The sequence below is a fragment of the Phocoena phocoena genome, chromosome 6, assembly GCF_963924675.1.
Source record: "Phocoena phocoena chromosome 6, mPhoPho1.1, whole genome shotgun sequence".
NCBI classification, from domain to species: Eukaryota; Metazoa; Chordata; class Mammalia; order Artiodactyla; family Phocoenidae; genus Phocoena; species Phocoena phocoena.
The window spans coordinates 10715886-10731779 of NC_089224.1; the positions used below are offsets into that span (position 1 = coordinate 10715886).

Consider the following 15894-nt stretch of genomic DNA (forward strand, 5'->3'; position numbering starts at 1 on the left):
AATCCCCAGATGGAAAAGTGCAGGAAGCAGCTCCATCCTGGGGGTGAAGCATCCACTCAGCTGAAGCCAGGATGAGCAGTCACCCCGCTTAGACTCTCCTCCTGGAAGGAAACCCTTCTGGGGAGGGGTCCTCCCCAGACATCTTCATCCCCACCAGTGGCCGTTACTTGTCACTCAGCTCCCAGCCTACGCTTAGGCAATTTACAGGGGTGAGTCGAAGCTGTGTTTATATGACTAAAATGAAAAACTCCTGATTTTATGACTTTCAAACGCAATAATCCATATTTACATACAGTATTACCACATCACCCCTGAACTGGGAGTCATCATGAAGTGTTGAGGGTAGATTTTTTTTTTAAGTCCTTATTGAATTTGTTACAATATTGCTTCTGCTTTCTGTTTTGGTTTTTTGGCCCCGAGGCATGTGGGATCTTAATTCCCGGATCAAGGATCGAACTTGCGCCCCCTGCAGTGGAAGTGCAGAGTCTTAACCACTGTACCGCCAGAGAAGTCCTTCTTTAGCTTTTTTTACCGCATCACAGGCTTGGGAAGATTAAATGAAGTAATATAATGCCCAGCAGCCAGATATTTGCAATTATTATTGTTGGTGGTGGTGGTGTTTCTAGAAGAGTGATTGGCACCCTGCAGGGCTCTCATTGTTGTGATTCTATTTATCTGTTTTCCATATCCACCTACAGTACTCCTTTTTTGCCGTACGCGGGCCTCTCACTGTTACGGCCTCTCCTGTTGCGGAGCACAGGCTCTGGACACGCAGGCTCAGCGGCCATGGCTCACAGGCCCAGCCGCTCCGCGGCATGTGGGATCTTCCCAGACCGGGGCACGAACCCATGTCCCCTGCATCGACAGGTGGACTCTCAACCACTGCGCCACCAGGGAAGCCCCACCTACAGTACTCCTTTACCTGATATATTCTCTTTAAGGGATCCATGGGTTTATCAAATGGTGTTGTTTGTATCAGTGATCATTTGCAAATGTCTGCAAATAACATAAATGGAGAACAACAAGAAAAATTCAACTGGGGAGCGACAGACACAGATGTATAGTATACACACTGGTATGCAAATTTTCCCTGTAACAGCCCTTCTTGGGCCTTAGCCTCCTGAGGAGCCCCCCTCTTGCTGGGGTCACTCAGCCTCAGTAGCCTGTTGCCTTTCTCACTCCCTTCTCTGTGCCCAATAAAATGACATCCAGCCAGAAGATAGGAATTTTCTCTCCCTGCTTCATATTTCCCCTGCAAGGTGGTTTCAGCCATTGCCCTGAAATGAAAGAGAAGGAGAAGTCGTTCATATGTGTATTCATTTATCCAACAAGTATCTTACAGCCACTCGAGGGAGCTCGAGGGATGTGTGACCCTAACAAGACCCAGTCGTGCCCTCGTGCCCTCGAGGGACTTAACAGGCTGAGGGGCAGGCTCCAGCCGCGTAGGGATGACTCCTGGGTATCTGGATTGGGCGATTGTGTAAAGGTTCATGACATCTCCTACTGAGACTGGACATGGTTGGTGTGAAGTACCTGCGGGACGACAAGTAGGCACATTGAGAAGGGAGCTGAATGTATGAGTCAAGAGCTTGGCAGGGAGAGCAGGGCGAGAGATATAAATCCAGCAGTTGAAGATTTAGGCACTGATTGCCCAGGAAGTGGGCTAAGAAAAGAACCCCAGAGAGTTCTGATGTGTGAAGCATAGCTTTCCATGCATCTTCTCCCATGTCCTTCCATTTAAAAACGTGACAGCAACATGGAGAGAAACTATTGTGTAAATATCTCTAGAAAAAGAACAGTAAGTTCAACTGATGAAAAAAATACATTTAGGGGCTTCCCTGGTGGTGCAGTGGTTGAGAATCCGCCTGCCGATGCAGGGGACACGGGTTTTTGCCCCAGTCCGGGAAGATCCCACATGCTGCGGAGTGGCTGGGCCCGTGAGCCATGGCCGCTGAGCCTGCGCGTCCGGAGCCTGTGCTCCGCCACGGGAGAGGCCACAACAGTGAGAGGCCCGCGTACCGCCAAAAAATAAAAAATAAATAAATATATATACATTTAAATTACCCGATTCTGTCTTTTTAGGAGCAGGTTGAGGAAAGGAATACTCTATGTGAAGATGCTCCGGTACTGGAATTACTGGTAGATTGCATGGCTGTCGACACCCTTAGCCCATCAGAAAACAGGTGACGGCAGACAGACCTGCATATATGTAAAGATAATTTATATCAGGGACATCCCTGGTGGTCCAGTGGTTAAGACTCCACACTTCCACTGCAGGGGGCGCAGGTTCAATCCCTGGTCAGGGAACTAAGATCCTGCATGCTGTGTGGCACAGCCAAAAAAAAAAAAAAAAAATTATATCAGCATCGTTTCTAAGAGCAAAAGATTGTGAACAGCTCAAATAGCTATAAATTTGGCTCATCTATAAATGGACTATAATACAACCCTTGAAAGATTGAGGAAGTTTTTTTTTTAAGTTCCCTTATGCTTCTTTCTTTTTAAAATTTTATTTATTTATTTGGTTGCGTCGGGTCTTAGTTGTGGCAGGTGGGTTCCTTAGCTGCAGCTTGTGGGCTCCTTAGTTGCAGCACATGGGCTCCGTAGTTGTGACAGCCAGGCTCCTTGGTTGTGGCTCCAGGGCTCCTTAGTTGCAGCTCTCCAGCTCCTTAGTTGTGGCACACAGGCTCTGTAGTCGTGGCATACGAACTCTTAGCTGCGGCATGCATGTGGGATCTAGTTCCCTGACCAGGGATCGAACCCAGGCCCCCTGCGTTGGGAGAGCGAAGTCTTATCCACTGTGCCACCAGGGGAGTCCCCAAGGAAGTTCTTTAAGTACTGTTCATACATGCAGGCACACACACACACACACACACACACACACATACGCATACTCTCATATATATAGTGAACAAAAAGTGATGGTATGTTACCAACTGTATGAAAAAGGCGAGGGGGGAGAATATATTTGCATTTTATGTGTATATTTGCTTGCAATGTATAAATATCTCTGGAAGGATACACAGGAAAAAAAGATCATCTTGGTTGCACTTGAGGAAGAGAACTGGAGGACTCGGAGGTGAGTGGGGGAGATTTTTTTTTCACTGTCCCTTTTTGTATCTTTCCAATACTCAACTATGTAGAAAAGTAACCTGTTCAAAAATAAACAATTATTTTAAAAAAGAAAAGGAAAAATAGTCAGTGGAGCTGTAGGCAAAAGCTCTTAAGGGAAGAATCCCATGTAGGATAGAAGTGTAGTAAAATATGTCTTGCCTGGTCTCCAAGTGCTCAGAAGTGAAATTTCTTGAAACCGCTTGAAATAGGGGTTCAACTATCCTGATAGGATAGTCCTTGTTAAGTCTCTGCACTGAAGAAATGGACTTTTCTGGGGGAAGGACCGAGACGGAGTTTCACAGCAAGGCAGCAGCCAAAGATGAATAGGAAGAAGGTTTGAGGAGCCCCAATGTGAAGGAAAACCCTAGCCTTTCCCTCCTGTTGTACGAAAAAACCTCAGCCCCGTCTATCTCCTAAGTGCTTCTTTTACTTCTCACACAAAACACACATTTCTGGCACTTCTGGTCACCAAGTGTGTGGGCGTTTTCCCCACACCAAGCAGTTCTCTGCAACACCAGCTGGGTGGCCTGCAATTTAACTCAGTTCTGGCACCATCTACCTGGAGACGGCGTCAGAGCCCACAGGATAAGGGCTCAGTCCCACAAGACTGCTCTCTGCTCTCCTCCCCCACACTGCAGTCACCAGTGTCACCTGTGCTTCTGACCAGGCAGCTATAGATCAGAGGTTCCAACGACCCCCTCCTTGGGTTTGATTAATTCGCTAGAGTGTCTCACAGAACTCAGGGAAACACGTTTGCCAGTTTATTAAAGGATGTGATAAAGGACACAGATGTACTGCCAGATGAAGAGACACATAGGGCGAGGTCTGGGAGGGTCCCAAGCACAGGAGCCTCTGTCCCCGTGAAGTTGGGGTGTGTCATCCTCCCGGTGTGGATGTGTTACCCAAAAAACTGGATTTGCCTTTTGGTGGGTGTCGAGCCAAGAAACATGGCCAAACCAAAGAATGGGAGAAGGAAGGAAAGGAATTATTATTTGCAGCAAGGAAGGAGAGGGACTTCCCCGGTGGTCCAGTGGTTAGGACTCCACGCTTTCACTGCCGAGAGCCCAGGTTCAAATCCCTGGTTAAGGAATTAAGATCTCACAGCGCAGCCAAAAGAAAGGAGAACACCAGGGACCTTTCCCAAGCTGTGCCTCCCTGAATAGCAAAATTGGGGAAGTTTGAAACTAAGGATACACGCATATTCGTGAAGGGTCTTAAGCAGTGGAAAATTCGGTGTAGAATTGGGGCAAAGGTTGACAGAGTGCAGGCTTCAACTGATTGAAGTCACGAGGGTCAGAAAAGGTCAACGTCATCATTCCATCCTCCACCTGGGTGGCGGCCTTACTTTCTGCCCCCAGAGATATGTATGCACTCAACGATATGTATCAGATTGTTATGTATCTCTTTTTTTTTAAACATCTTGATTGGAGTATAATTGCTTTACAATGGTTAGTTTCTGCTTTATAACAAAGTGAATCAGCTATACATATACATATATCCCCATATCTCCTCCCTCTTGTGTCTCCCTCCCACCCTCCCTATCCCACCCCTCTAGGTGGTCACAGAACACCGAGCTCATCTCCCTGTGCTATGTGGCTGCTTCCCACCAGCTATCTATTTTACGTTTGGTAGTGTATATATGTCCATGCCACTCTGTCACTTCGTCTCAGCGTACCCTTCCCCCTCCCCGTGCCCTCAAGTCCATTCTCTACGTCTACATATATCTCTTGAGAATCTAGGACTCTTTTATCACAGAACCATTGTTTCTTGACTGCTTTTTCTTTTGTTCCCTTAAGATCATTAATTACTGAGACCTGTTCAAGGGCAAGCATTGTGGCCAGGCTTAGATCACAAAATGGCTTAGGTCAAAATGGGTTCTCTTGTGTCAAGCAAGCCATGCCTGGTTCTCTTTTCTCCGGGGACCCCCTGCCCTTTCTGCTTATAATACCCAATGTTAGTGTAAAAGAAATATCCAGTTATTTTAAGCAGATCATCAGATGCGCTGGACCAGGACCCAAGACTGTCAGATTTGTACCCTTTTATATAACTTCCCCATATTTTGCCCTTATATCTTGTCTTTTCTCTTGTAATGATGGACATTAAAGTCTTAAAATGAAAAGGGTCTGCAAACTTGTTTTCAGGGACAGCAAGGAAGCCTGTATAGTCAGGCCACTCAAGATGGCTGTTCTCTTGCTCTCTGTAAGTCCTCTGCCCTACCAGGGCCTGCGTCACCTATATCTGATGCACGTGACTGACCTTCCTATGTACTTGCCTCCGCCCCAGCTAGTGATTGTTCTTATCAAAGGGGTGGTGAGGGGCGTGCCTCTCTGCTGGTTTCCCTGGTAACCAATGAGCCCACCTGACGTCATTTTCCCTATAACTGGTAACCGCCCCCGCCACCGCCCTGGGAGCGGAGACTGCCGCCATATCCTGTCTGCCGCTTGCTGCAAATGGGGGGAACTTGCTTCATACATGTAAGCTCCCCCATCCATTAAACCATTGATGTCTCTGTTGTTGACCTCGGGCTCTTTCTTCAGTCTTGAACCCCGGCAAGTGCAGGGCCCGTAGGCCTGCAGGGTGTAGCCCAACAGGTGGACATAACGAGACCATCTTCGGGAACCCATCTAGGAGGGATGAGAAACCCACAGTCTGAGTAGGTGGTGACGGTTACTAGGAGGAGAGGAGGGGGGCGGGGGAGTCCCTGGGACGTGCCAGGGTGGAAGAGGAAAGCTTAAGGGGAGCCTGCCTGGGCCTGTGAATCTCCCTGGGGGACTTAGGAGAAAGGGTTCCTCCAGTACAGTGATAAATTATGCTTTGCGTTGTAATAGGATTAAATTTGAAACTGTTACAGGTGAGGTGTTACTAGCCCATTCTTGTATCACAGAAAGCTAGGCTTTTTCTCCATTCAACAGGTATTATTTTATTTTCATTGTTCCTAAAATGATACAAAGGAAGGCTTCTGTTCTCTTACCTTATGCTGATCTTAGAACAACACAAAAATACTGACAACGCTGATCTTGAAACAACACTGAAAACTTCAAACATGGGAAGATGATTTACTCCCATCCCGTCCCCCTTTCCTCTTGGATTCGAACAACTGGCTTTGTTTAACCCCAGTTTTGCCTACTCTTTCCCAGAAAAGTCACCAGCAAACATGGATGGATCTACTAAAGGCAGGACTGTAGATTCAAAAGGGTGTGGGATTCCAGCTTTGTTCTCAGGGAACTGACAGTCTCATCAGGAGACAAATAATTATTGGGTTGGCCAAAAAGTTCGTTCAGGTTATCTATGTTCCAGAAGAACCCGAGCGAGCTTTTTGGCCAGCCCAATACATTCAGAAACGGGTACTAACGCCTGAGAGCATACGTTCAGTGCTAAGTTAGGGGTCTGGATAATAATGGCTTCAGGAATGCAGCTGAGGGCAGAAATCCCTGAGGGTCAATACACTGAAGCTTCTAGGAGAAGGGGGGCCTCCAAGGACAGATTTAGAGAAGGAGTAAAGAGAGCACCTGAGGCAGGCGGAGGGTGTGGGCGAGACCAGCCCGTGTGGCACATCTCTGTGGAGGAAGAGGCACCTGGTTCGCTGGAGACAGCAGTCACGGCGGAAGCAATTTCTGATTCAATGACAGTCTAAAGTAGGATTTTCCCCGGATTAATAGAAACCCTGTGCGTTGCAAACATAGCTGTCAGAGCATTAGAGGGATGTAGTGGATGAGCTGACTGCTGGGACTTGGCAGCTGAATGTGCACGGGGAGGGGGACAGTGTTTGAGGAAGTTCAGCATCTGTACATCTGCCAGCCCTCCTATGTCGCTCTGCGCACAGCCAGGGCCAAGATGCGGGTGAGCGTACGTCCCTCCCGTCCCCTGCAAGCTCAGCTCGTATTATTTCTTTCTCTTGTTCTCTCCATTCTTTCCTCTTTCCGCTCACGGCCAGATGTCGAGGAGAAATCCTTTCTCGCTGTGAGTTTTGGTTGGCGTGTCAACCTGTGACATTCACCTTTTGTGTGCATGCCCAGGTTAGTAGGGAGGATAAACGATGGGAACTCTACCGATACCCACCTGGTCTAAGAATCACAAGTCTCCAGACCCAGCTCTAATGCCTTTTAGCTCCATGAACTTGAGCTGGCCCTTAAACTACCTGTCCTTCGGTTTCCTTTATTTGTAAAACGGAGATGTTAATACCTTCCTACCTATGTCGCAGAATTTTCTTGAGATTCAAATGAAATATAGTTGTAAGAGCACTTTGGAGACTAAGGAACTTAGTAACTCAAGGTGAAGATGGTGGGGACCGGGGTGGCGGGGAGGTGGTGAAGTTGGGAAACTCAATACATCCCATCCAGCCCGGTGATTTTATAAAATCGTTTTTTATCATTTAAATAATTTTAACTATATAGCTTTTTTGGATGTTTTAACGACTCTCACTCTAGTGATATCTTTTTCCTCCCTAGATATCCCAAAGTGCAGAACCCAGCAACCCCCTACACATTCCAGCTCCTCTCGCTTGGCTTCCACATCGACCAGTGGGGCTCCCAGCCACTGAAGCAGCAACGAAAACTCTCATGCAGCATCTCCAGAGACACTCTGGGCTCCAATCATTACCCCAGGCCTTCCAGCCAAAGTTGATTTAAAAATGTGAAAGGATTTTTCTAGAAATGACAGGCTGCTCTACATGGAGGGTTGGATGTTACTTGGCTCCTTTATTAGAAACAGTTTAGGTACCTTATTGTGAAAGTGAGTCCTACAGTATTTCGGTAAAAGGTATTCATGGCACAGATGTTGACGTATTTACAAACTGAGATAGAAATGTGATGATAGATACCATGGGGTTGATAAAGGGACATACGGTAGCACCGTTGGTGAGACTGGGTGTGTGAGGCAGGGTCCCAGAAGGATAAGGCCAGCACATTCCCAAGGCTACTTGAGCAGTTTAATGATGGGAGTGTTTTTTCTAGGGCTGCTGCGACAAACTACTGCTATCTGAGTCCAGTCAGGCTGCTATAACAAAAATACCATTGACGAGTGGCTTATAAACAACAGACATTTGTTTGCTTACAGTTCTGGAGGCTGGGAAGTCCAAGATCAAGGTGTGGGCAGGGTTGGTTTCTTCTGAAGCCTCTCTCCTTGGCTTGCAGATGGCCATCTTCTCCCTGTGTCCTCACACGGTCGTCCCTCTGTGTGTGTCTGTGTCCTAATCTCCTCTCCTTATAAGGACACAAGTCCGATTGAATTAGGGCCCACCCATATGACTTTGTTTAACCTTAATTACCTCTTTGAAGATACTCTCTCTAAAGACAGTCACATTCTGAGGTCTCAGGGGTTAGGACTTCAACATAGAAATTGGTGTGGGGAGGTTACAGTTCAGCCCTTAACCCACACTGTGGGTGGGGCTAAGAGAATCAAGACGAGATGGTGAAGCCCCTGGAAACTAGCAAGCTTCTGCAAGCCTTTATCATCCTTTGGCCTGAAGAAGCAAAAGAGAAAGGGCATGCTATTCCTAGAACCCAGTGAGAGCTGTAGCCACCGGAGAGGGACTGCCCAGCCTATGGTATATGGTGGAGGAACGCAGCCATGATGGAGACCAGGGCCTAGCAGGGAGGGAGGGAGAAGACCCACCCCTCTCTCTCGCCACTCTTTTTTTTTTTTTTTTTTTTCCTCTCGCCACTCTTCACACTCCAACAGCACTTCCCTTTGGTCAAACCCACCTGGAAGTCAGAGAACAGAGAAGCCTGGGGGATGCAGCTCGTAGGTGTCAGCCTTTGAGCCAGGGAACAGGCTGACAGGTGTGGCCAGGAGTGGGCGGGGAGGGGTCGGATTTGAGTGGGACGATGAAGAATCACCAACACGATGGTGGAAACATAGACATTTCCAAAGGAGGAATTATGATGCATATTCAGGCAACGTAAATGGGCTTTAAAGAGTTACTGGAAAACAGAAAATGCTACTTAACTGCAAAAATATAAGTTGTACATTCCAAACTAAACCACCTGCTTATGTAACCATTTCCAGGTCCCAAAAGTGACCATTCTAGGATACTTATTTGCGCAAGTAAAGCAGAATGGTAGAAAAACAACTATGTTTGTCAATCTTGTCATGTTGAACACTTACGTTCTTACTTTATATACTGTAATGTAGGTATTTTCGAATGGTTCAAAATGGTGACCTAGCAGCATGGCCCAAGATACAGTGGTTTGGATGCCCAAGTGATCGGTGGAGGACAAAACATGACCAACTTAGAAATGATTGGTTGGCATCACCCAGGATGAAGCCAATATGTGGCTCTGAGGCAGAGAAGAAAGAAGACACACCCAGAATGAGACCTTGTGTTCTTCCCATGGGCAAAGCAGATGGCTGTCAGTTAGGGTTTCCTCTTCCTGGGGACTGAGCCCTCATGGTCAGCCCCCAGGAGCCAGGGGCAGCTGTGTAAGCTGGGGTGGGGGGACCTGCAGCTCCAGGATTCTGCCCCGCTTTGTCCCAGTGAACTCCTGTGAATATGTCAGGAACCAGTCATGTTGGAGGCCTATGTCTGAATGGGCCAGTCTGGAGTAAGTCCCCAGCCCTTTCTGGAATAAACCAGGATATCCTGGGGCAAGGACATAATCAAGAGAAAAAAGGGCTTGTCCAGTAGAAGTGGCTCCATCTTGTCTTAAGCTGTATTGGGTTATCTATTCCTGTGAAACAAACCAACCCCAAACTTAGTTGCTTACAGCTGTCTGTTATTCTCCTTTTGAATCTGCAGTTTGGGAGGGGCCTGGGGGAGAGCTTGTCTCTGATCCACACGGCATCTTCCCCCCAGCAGAGGGCTGGAAGGTCCACTTCCAAGATAGTGCAGGAACATGGCTGGAAAGTTGGTCTTGGCCGTCCACTGGGCACTCAACAGGGCTGAGGGTTGGGGGCCTCTGTTCCTCTCCACGTGGGCTGGGATTCTCATTGCGTGGGGGGTGGGTTCTAAGGACAAAAGTCCCAAGAGAGCCAGGTGGAAACTGAATCACATTTTTATCCTAGCCTGGCCTTGGGCTGCCCCCACAGGCCTGCAAGGCCTGTACTTGCCAACTTCAAGACTGAAGAAAGAGTCCAAAGTCAACAACAGAGACATCAGTGGTTTAATGGATGGGGGAGCTTACACATCTGGACCAAGGTCCTGGAGCAACACCTCACGGTGTGGGGTGGACGGCAGGCAGGATGCGGCGGCAGTCTTCTTTCGGGGTGGACCGGGGGGTGGGGGGGTGGGGGGAGTGGAGATTACCAGTTATAGGAGAATTGATGTCAGGTGGGCTCATCGGTTTCCAGGGAAACTAGCAGTGGGGCACGCCCCTCACCGACTCTTTAATAAGAAAATTATCAGCTGGGGCAGAGGCAAGTACGTAGGAAGGTCAGTCGTGTGTCTAAGGCAGGGGTCCCCAACCCCCGGGCTACAGACCAGTACCAGTCCGCCGCCTGTTAGGAACCGGGCCGCACAGCAGGAGGTGAGTGGCTAGCTAGCGAAGCGTCATCTGCTGCTTCCCATTGCTCCCCGTCACTCGCGTTACTGCCTGCACCGTCCCGCCCCCTCCAATCCGTGGAAAAATTGTCTTCCGTGAAACTGGTCCCTGGTGCCAGAAAAGTTGGGGGCCGCCGGTGTGAGATATAGGTGAAGCAGGCACTGGTCGGGCAGGGGATGTACAGAGAGCAAGAGAACAGCCATATTGAGTGGCCGGACCTTGGAAGTCTCCAAGTCACTCCATCATCCCCTGGTGATCACGAGGCTTGTCCAATTTCAAGCAGAGGGGTTGTAGACTGAGGAGAGTTGCAAGGTTCTGGAAGAACCCGTGGGATGGGAAATATTATGGCTGTTTCGGAGTAGAAACCAAATCTCTGCCTCAGGATGGTACCCGTGTGACCCGTACCCATCATTGGTCACAGCATAGTTATGTGAACTAGGTACATCCCCTGTGTTAGTCTGCTTGGGATGCCATATAAAATACTATAGACTGGGTGGCTTAAACAACAGAAATTTATTTTCTCACAGCTCTGGAGGCTGGAAGTCCGAGATCCAGGTGTCAGCAGGGTTAGTGTTTGATGAGAGCTCTCCTTGGGTTGTCTTTTTTCACTGTGTGCTCACACGGCCTTTCCTTGGTGCCTTTGCAGAGGGGGAAGGAAAGGGAGAGAGGAAGAGACATGTCTCTCCTGGTGTCTCTTCTTATAAGGACACTAATCCTATCAGATCAGGGCGCCACCCTTATCAACTCATTTAACCTTCATTATGTCCTTAGAGACCCCATCTCTAAAGACAGCCCCTCTGGAGGTTAAGACTTCAACATATGAATTTGGGGGGGCGCATTCAGTCCCTAACATCCCCCACAGTGATATGAAATAGATGACACTTGATAAATTTATATTGATAGTCATTCATTCAAGAAAACTTCATTGAACACCTGTTGTGTGCCGGACTCTCTACTAGGCTCTGGGAATACAGGTAGGAGAAAAAAAGTGTTCCTGTCTTTAATGAGTTTATAACTGCGAGGGAGACACAGCAGCCGTTACAATACAGTGATCGCTGCCAGGAGAGCTTGCTGTGACAGCTCCTCGAAGGGACAAATATACCGCTCCGTGGAGGCTGCAGAAGTGATGTCCAAGCAGAAACCGAGGATGAGAAGTATTGAGTAGTAAACTGGGTGGGACAGACAAGGGGATTAAGAAAGAAGATACACGGAGGCCTGAGGTAGAACCAGGGTGACCACGATCCTGGTTTGCCCAGGGCTGTCCTGGTTTTAGCACTAAAAGTCCCATGTCCAGAAAACGCCTTGGCCACTGTGCCTTCTCCGTGGAACCGTAAATAGTCCAGTAGAGCTGGTGCACAGAGGAGTGGGCGTTGCCACAGGATTGGTGGGAGAAACGCTGGAAAAGTAGGAGGAGCCCCAACAGGAAGTGAGACACACTCAGGAGTTAAGACTTTCTCTTAGAAGTAGTTGAGCCATCAATAAGTGATCTTAAACAGGGGAGCAACTTGCTGAGACTTGTATTTAGAAAGAGCTCTATCTGCTGGATGATGTAGAAGAGGGACAATACCGAAGGCCGGTCAGGAAGCCATGGTGGTTTTCCAGGGAACAGAGATGGAGAATTAAAGTAAAGTAATGGAGGGAGACAGAGAGACCCAGAGGATTCAGAGTGTCTTAAGGAGAAGTAACAGAACTTAGAAATATACGTGTGGGAGGTGAGAGAGAAGGAGAAATCAAGGATGACTCCCAGATTTCTGGCTTGGGCAACTGGAAAAAGTCTCGGGAAGTCATTAAGATGGTTTGGAAATACCTTCCCCACTGCACCTGACATGAGAATACAAACAAAGCAGCCCTTCTTCTGCTCCCCACACAGCTCTTATTGACCTAAAATCTCTGTTGTTGTGCAACTGCCCCAGAAATCTCGGGTCCATACAGCCAGGAGGCTTATGGGAACATCGGGATATAAGGGGGAAGTCTGGGGCAAGAGGGGTGTTTATGACACTAGACTCTCCCTCGAGGTTTATGTACACTATCTTTTTTAAGCTTCACGAGAATCTTACGAGGGAGGTAGGTGGAGACTGTTATTCCCATTTCAGAATTGTCAGATGGGGATAAAGTAGCATGCCCCCCGGGGGCCACTGCCACAGAGCGGCAGAGTTGGGCTCTATCTACAGTGAGCTGTGTCTGACTCTGAAGAAATGAACTGCTCTTTCCACCATGCTGCTTCCCTAATTAGCGCACTAGTCTCTACCGATTGGATATGTGGTCACATCTACTGCCATGCCTTCATTCATGTCTTCATTCAGCATTTGAGAAGGATGCAGGGACTTCCCTGGTGGTCCAGTGGTTAGCGCTCCCCGCTTCCACCACAGGGGGCATGGGTTGGATTCCTGGTCCGGGAAGTAAGATCCCGCGTGCCTTGGCATGGCCAAAAAAATAAATAAATAAAAGAGAGAGAAGGATGCTAACCAAAGTAAGGGCTCTACCTCCTTCAGGGCCCTAAGAGGATAGCTGAAGGCTGCTTGCAGGAGCAAAGTTTGCAAGAGAGCTTCTTAATCCTCTGTAACTGGTCCCCATGCTGATGATACCTGCAAAACTCCGAAAGCCATACTTCCTGTATAATTATCTTTGTGAACGTCAAGGCCAGACGAAGCTTTGGAGACAGTGTGCCCGTCAACAGTCTGTTTAGGGAGGGAGGGATTGTGCGGGGTGGGGGGTGGGGGGATGAAACTCAAGGGATAGGTACGCCATGGGCAGGACACTACAGGGAAGAAAGGAACAAGGGAGGAGTCCCCAGGGCCTCCCTCTCAAAGATGGGAGTGCACAGTGAGCTTGTCTAAACCTCAGAAGGGGCTCTGGAAACCTGACAGCCATGTAAGTGGCCCCTACATGGAGGCTGCCCTCCCAGGTCCCTCCAGGACCCTGGAACTGGAGCCTTAAGAGAAACCTGAGAGCCAACTCAAGCTCCTTCGTAACCAGCCACGTTTACATTTTGATGCGAATCTTATCTCCTGTGGAGTCTTAATAGATAATCTATTCGTTTTGCTTATAGAAATCTAATCCATTTTGCTTTTAGTCTTCTATTGTTATTACTGCATGGATTTTGTTCCCATCCCCCTTCTAGATTGGGAATTCTTCAGAAGATCCTAGTTTCACTCTCTCCATGTTTTCACATTTTCTTTTATGCAGTAGGCATGTGTGTGGAGTTTGTTGTCATTGGAAGTGTCACCAGAAGATCTGAAATGATCATTTCTCAGCTGGCTTCTTTATTCACTGACACTGGCACAGAAAGGACACAAGAGGGCGCTCCTTCCCCTCTTATCTGAGTTCAGGGAGCTGCACCTTTTCTGCCCCTTCAGGTCTCTCTTGAAAACTTAGACACGACTGACGTTGGTGAAAACATGTTTTTTACTACTACTGGGGAGAGACTTCGGGGAATTTTGAATATTTATAGTGACACACTTAGGGAAATATTTATTCAGCTCAAGTCTTTGATTCCATTTGAATCAAACAAATATTCACATAGTCAGTTTTGGAAGAACTTATAGTCTAAGGAAGAAATATCTATTTTAAAAATTAACCAACCACTTTATACCCATTGGGATGGCTATTATCAAAAATGAAAAATAACAAGGGTTGGCAAAGATGTGGAGAAATTGGAAGCTTTCTGCCTTGCTGGTGGGAATGTAAAATGGCAACTGCTATGGAAAATGGTATGGTGGTTCCTCAAAAAGTTAAACACAGAATTACTCTAAGATCCAGCATTTCCACTTCTGGGTATATCCCCCAAAGAACTGAAAGTGGGGACTCAAAGAGAGATTTGTACACCCATGTTCATAGCAGTATTATTAGCAATAGCCAAAAGATGGAAGCAACCCAAGTGTCCATTGACAGATGAATGGATAAACAAAAATCTACTTAATTCTACTAAAGCATACCTTTAAAGATGGAGGAAAAAAAAAAAACCCAGACTGAGAGAGATGTATCTTTAAGCCCTGTTTCATATACAACCTTATCTCTTACCAAGGTGCCTTACAGTAGTGAAGAACCTCATGGCCGTGCATTGCCATGTCTGTCAGGGAGAAAGCCAAGGTTTCTGAATATGGCCCCTGCTAAGACTAGTGTCCCACCCACCTGGGCTCCTGGTTCCATCCCCTTTGGTCTCCTGGGACCATGCTTTCTCAGTTTAGCATCTTTTGGGTGCCTACATTTTTCACCCCACAATTTACCACTGGTCTTTAAAATGTTATCATTTGACCCAGCCTCGTACCTCTCCTTCATTTCACTAAACACTCTCCTGCAAGTTACATGTGTGTCTTTTGTTCTTCAATAACTACTCTCCTTAACCTGGTCTCAGCCTTAACCTCATGGCAATTGTACTCTCACGGTGTCTTAGTCCATTTGGGCTGCTAAAACAAAATACCATAGATTGAGCAGCTTAAAAACAACAGACATTTATTTCTCACAGTTCTGGTGGCTGGCAATCCAAGATCAGGGCGCTGGCAGATTCGGTGTCTGGTCAGGCTCCTCTCCCTTGTTCACAGCCAGCACCTTCTTCCTGTGTCCTCCTCACCTAACAGAAGGGTAAGGGAGCTCTTTGGGGTCTCCTTTATAAGGGCACTAATCCTACCAATGAGGGCTCCACCCCCATGTATTAATTGCTTCCCAAGGGCCCCAGCTAATAACCCCAGGATTTCAACATGAATTTTGGGGGGGACACAAACATTCAGATCATAGCTCTTAGGTTACCAGGACCCTCCTCATTGCCAAATCAAATGGCCTTTTCTGTGTCTTCATTCGACTTGACCTCTGTAGCATTTGGTCTAGATGAGCATTCTTTTCTTTTTTTTTCTTTTTTAAATTTTTTGGCCCCTAAGCATGTGGGATCTTAGTTCCCCGACCAGGGGTCAAACCCGCACCCCCCTGCAGTGGAAGCGCAGAATCTTAACCAATGGACCACCAGGGAAGTCCGAGTTCTTTTCTTTTTAGAAGTCTGTCCCCATCTTGGTGACTGCTGCTGAAGTCTGTTCTCTCCTCTAGCTACCGTCTCATTTGACTTCTACCCACTACTGGCTTCTCCAACCCTGGTTCTTCTCCATCCCTTAACTGTGGTCGGCCCCTTGAGTCTGTAGCAGCCATCTGTTTACTCTATCGACATGTTGTGGTCTCGCTTTAGAGGTCGTCAGATCTGCGTCTACTTTACTAGATTATGATGATGACTCCCAAATCTCTATTCCCAATGCAGACCACTCTCCCTCATTTGATCCCACTCTTTCCCCAGATTTACAGGGTGTTTGAGCTTTGGATG

General features: G+C 47.6%; 1 protein-coding gene across 1 annotated transcript in view; it reads left to right on the forward strand.

The window, feature by feature from the left end:
- Positions 1–7881, forward strand: part of FBXO16 (F-box protein 16) — a 55349-nt gene extending 47468 nt beyond the window's left edge. The window contains exon 8 of the mRNA XM_065879581.1: positions 7560–7881. Within this exon, the coding sequence (XP_065735653.1) occupies positions 7560–7739 (180 nt within the window). The 3' untranslated portion in view covers positions 7740–7881. The remainder of the gene's footprint in view (positions 1–7559) is intronic.
- Positions 7882–15894: the final 8013 nt, after the last annotated feature.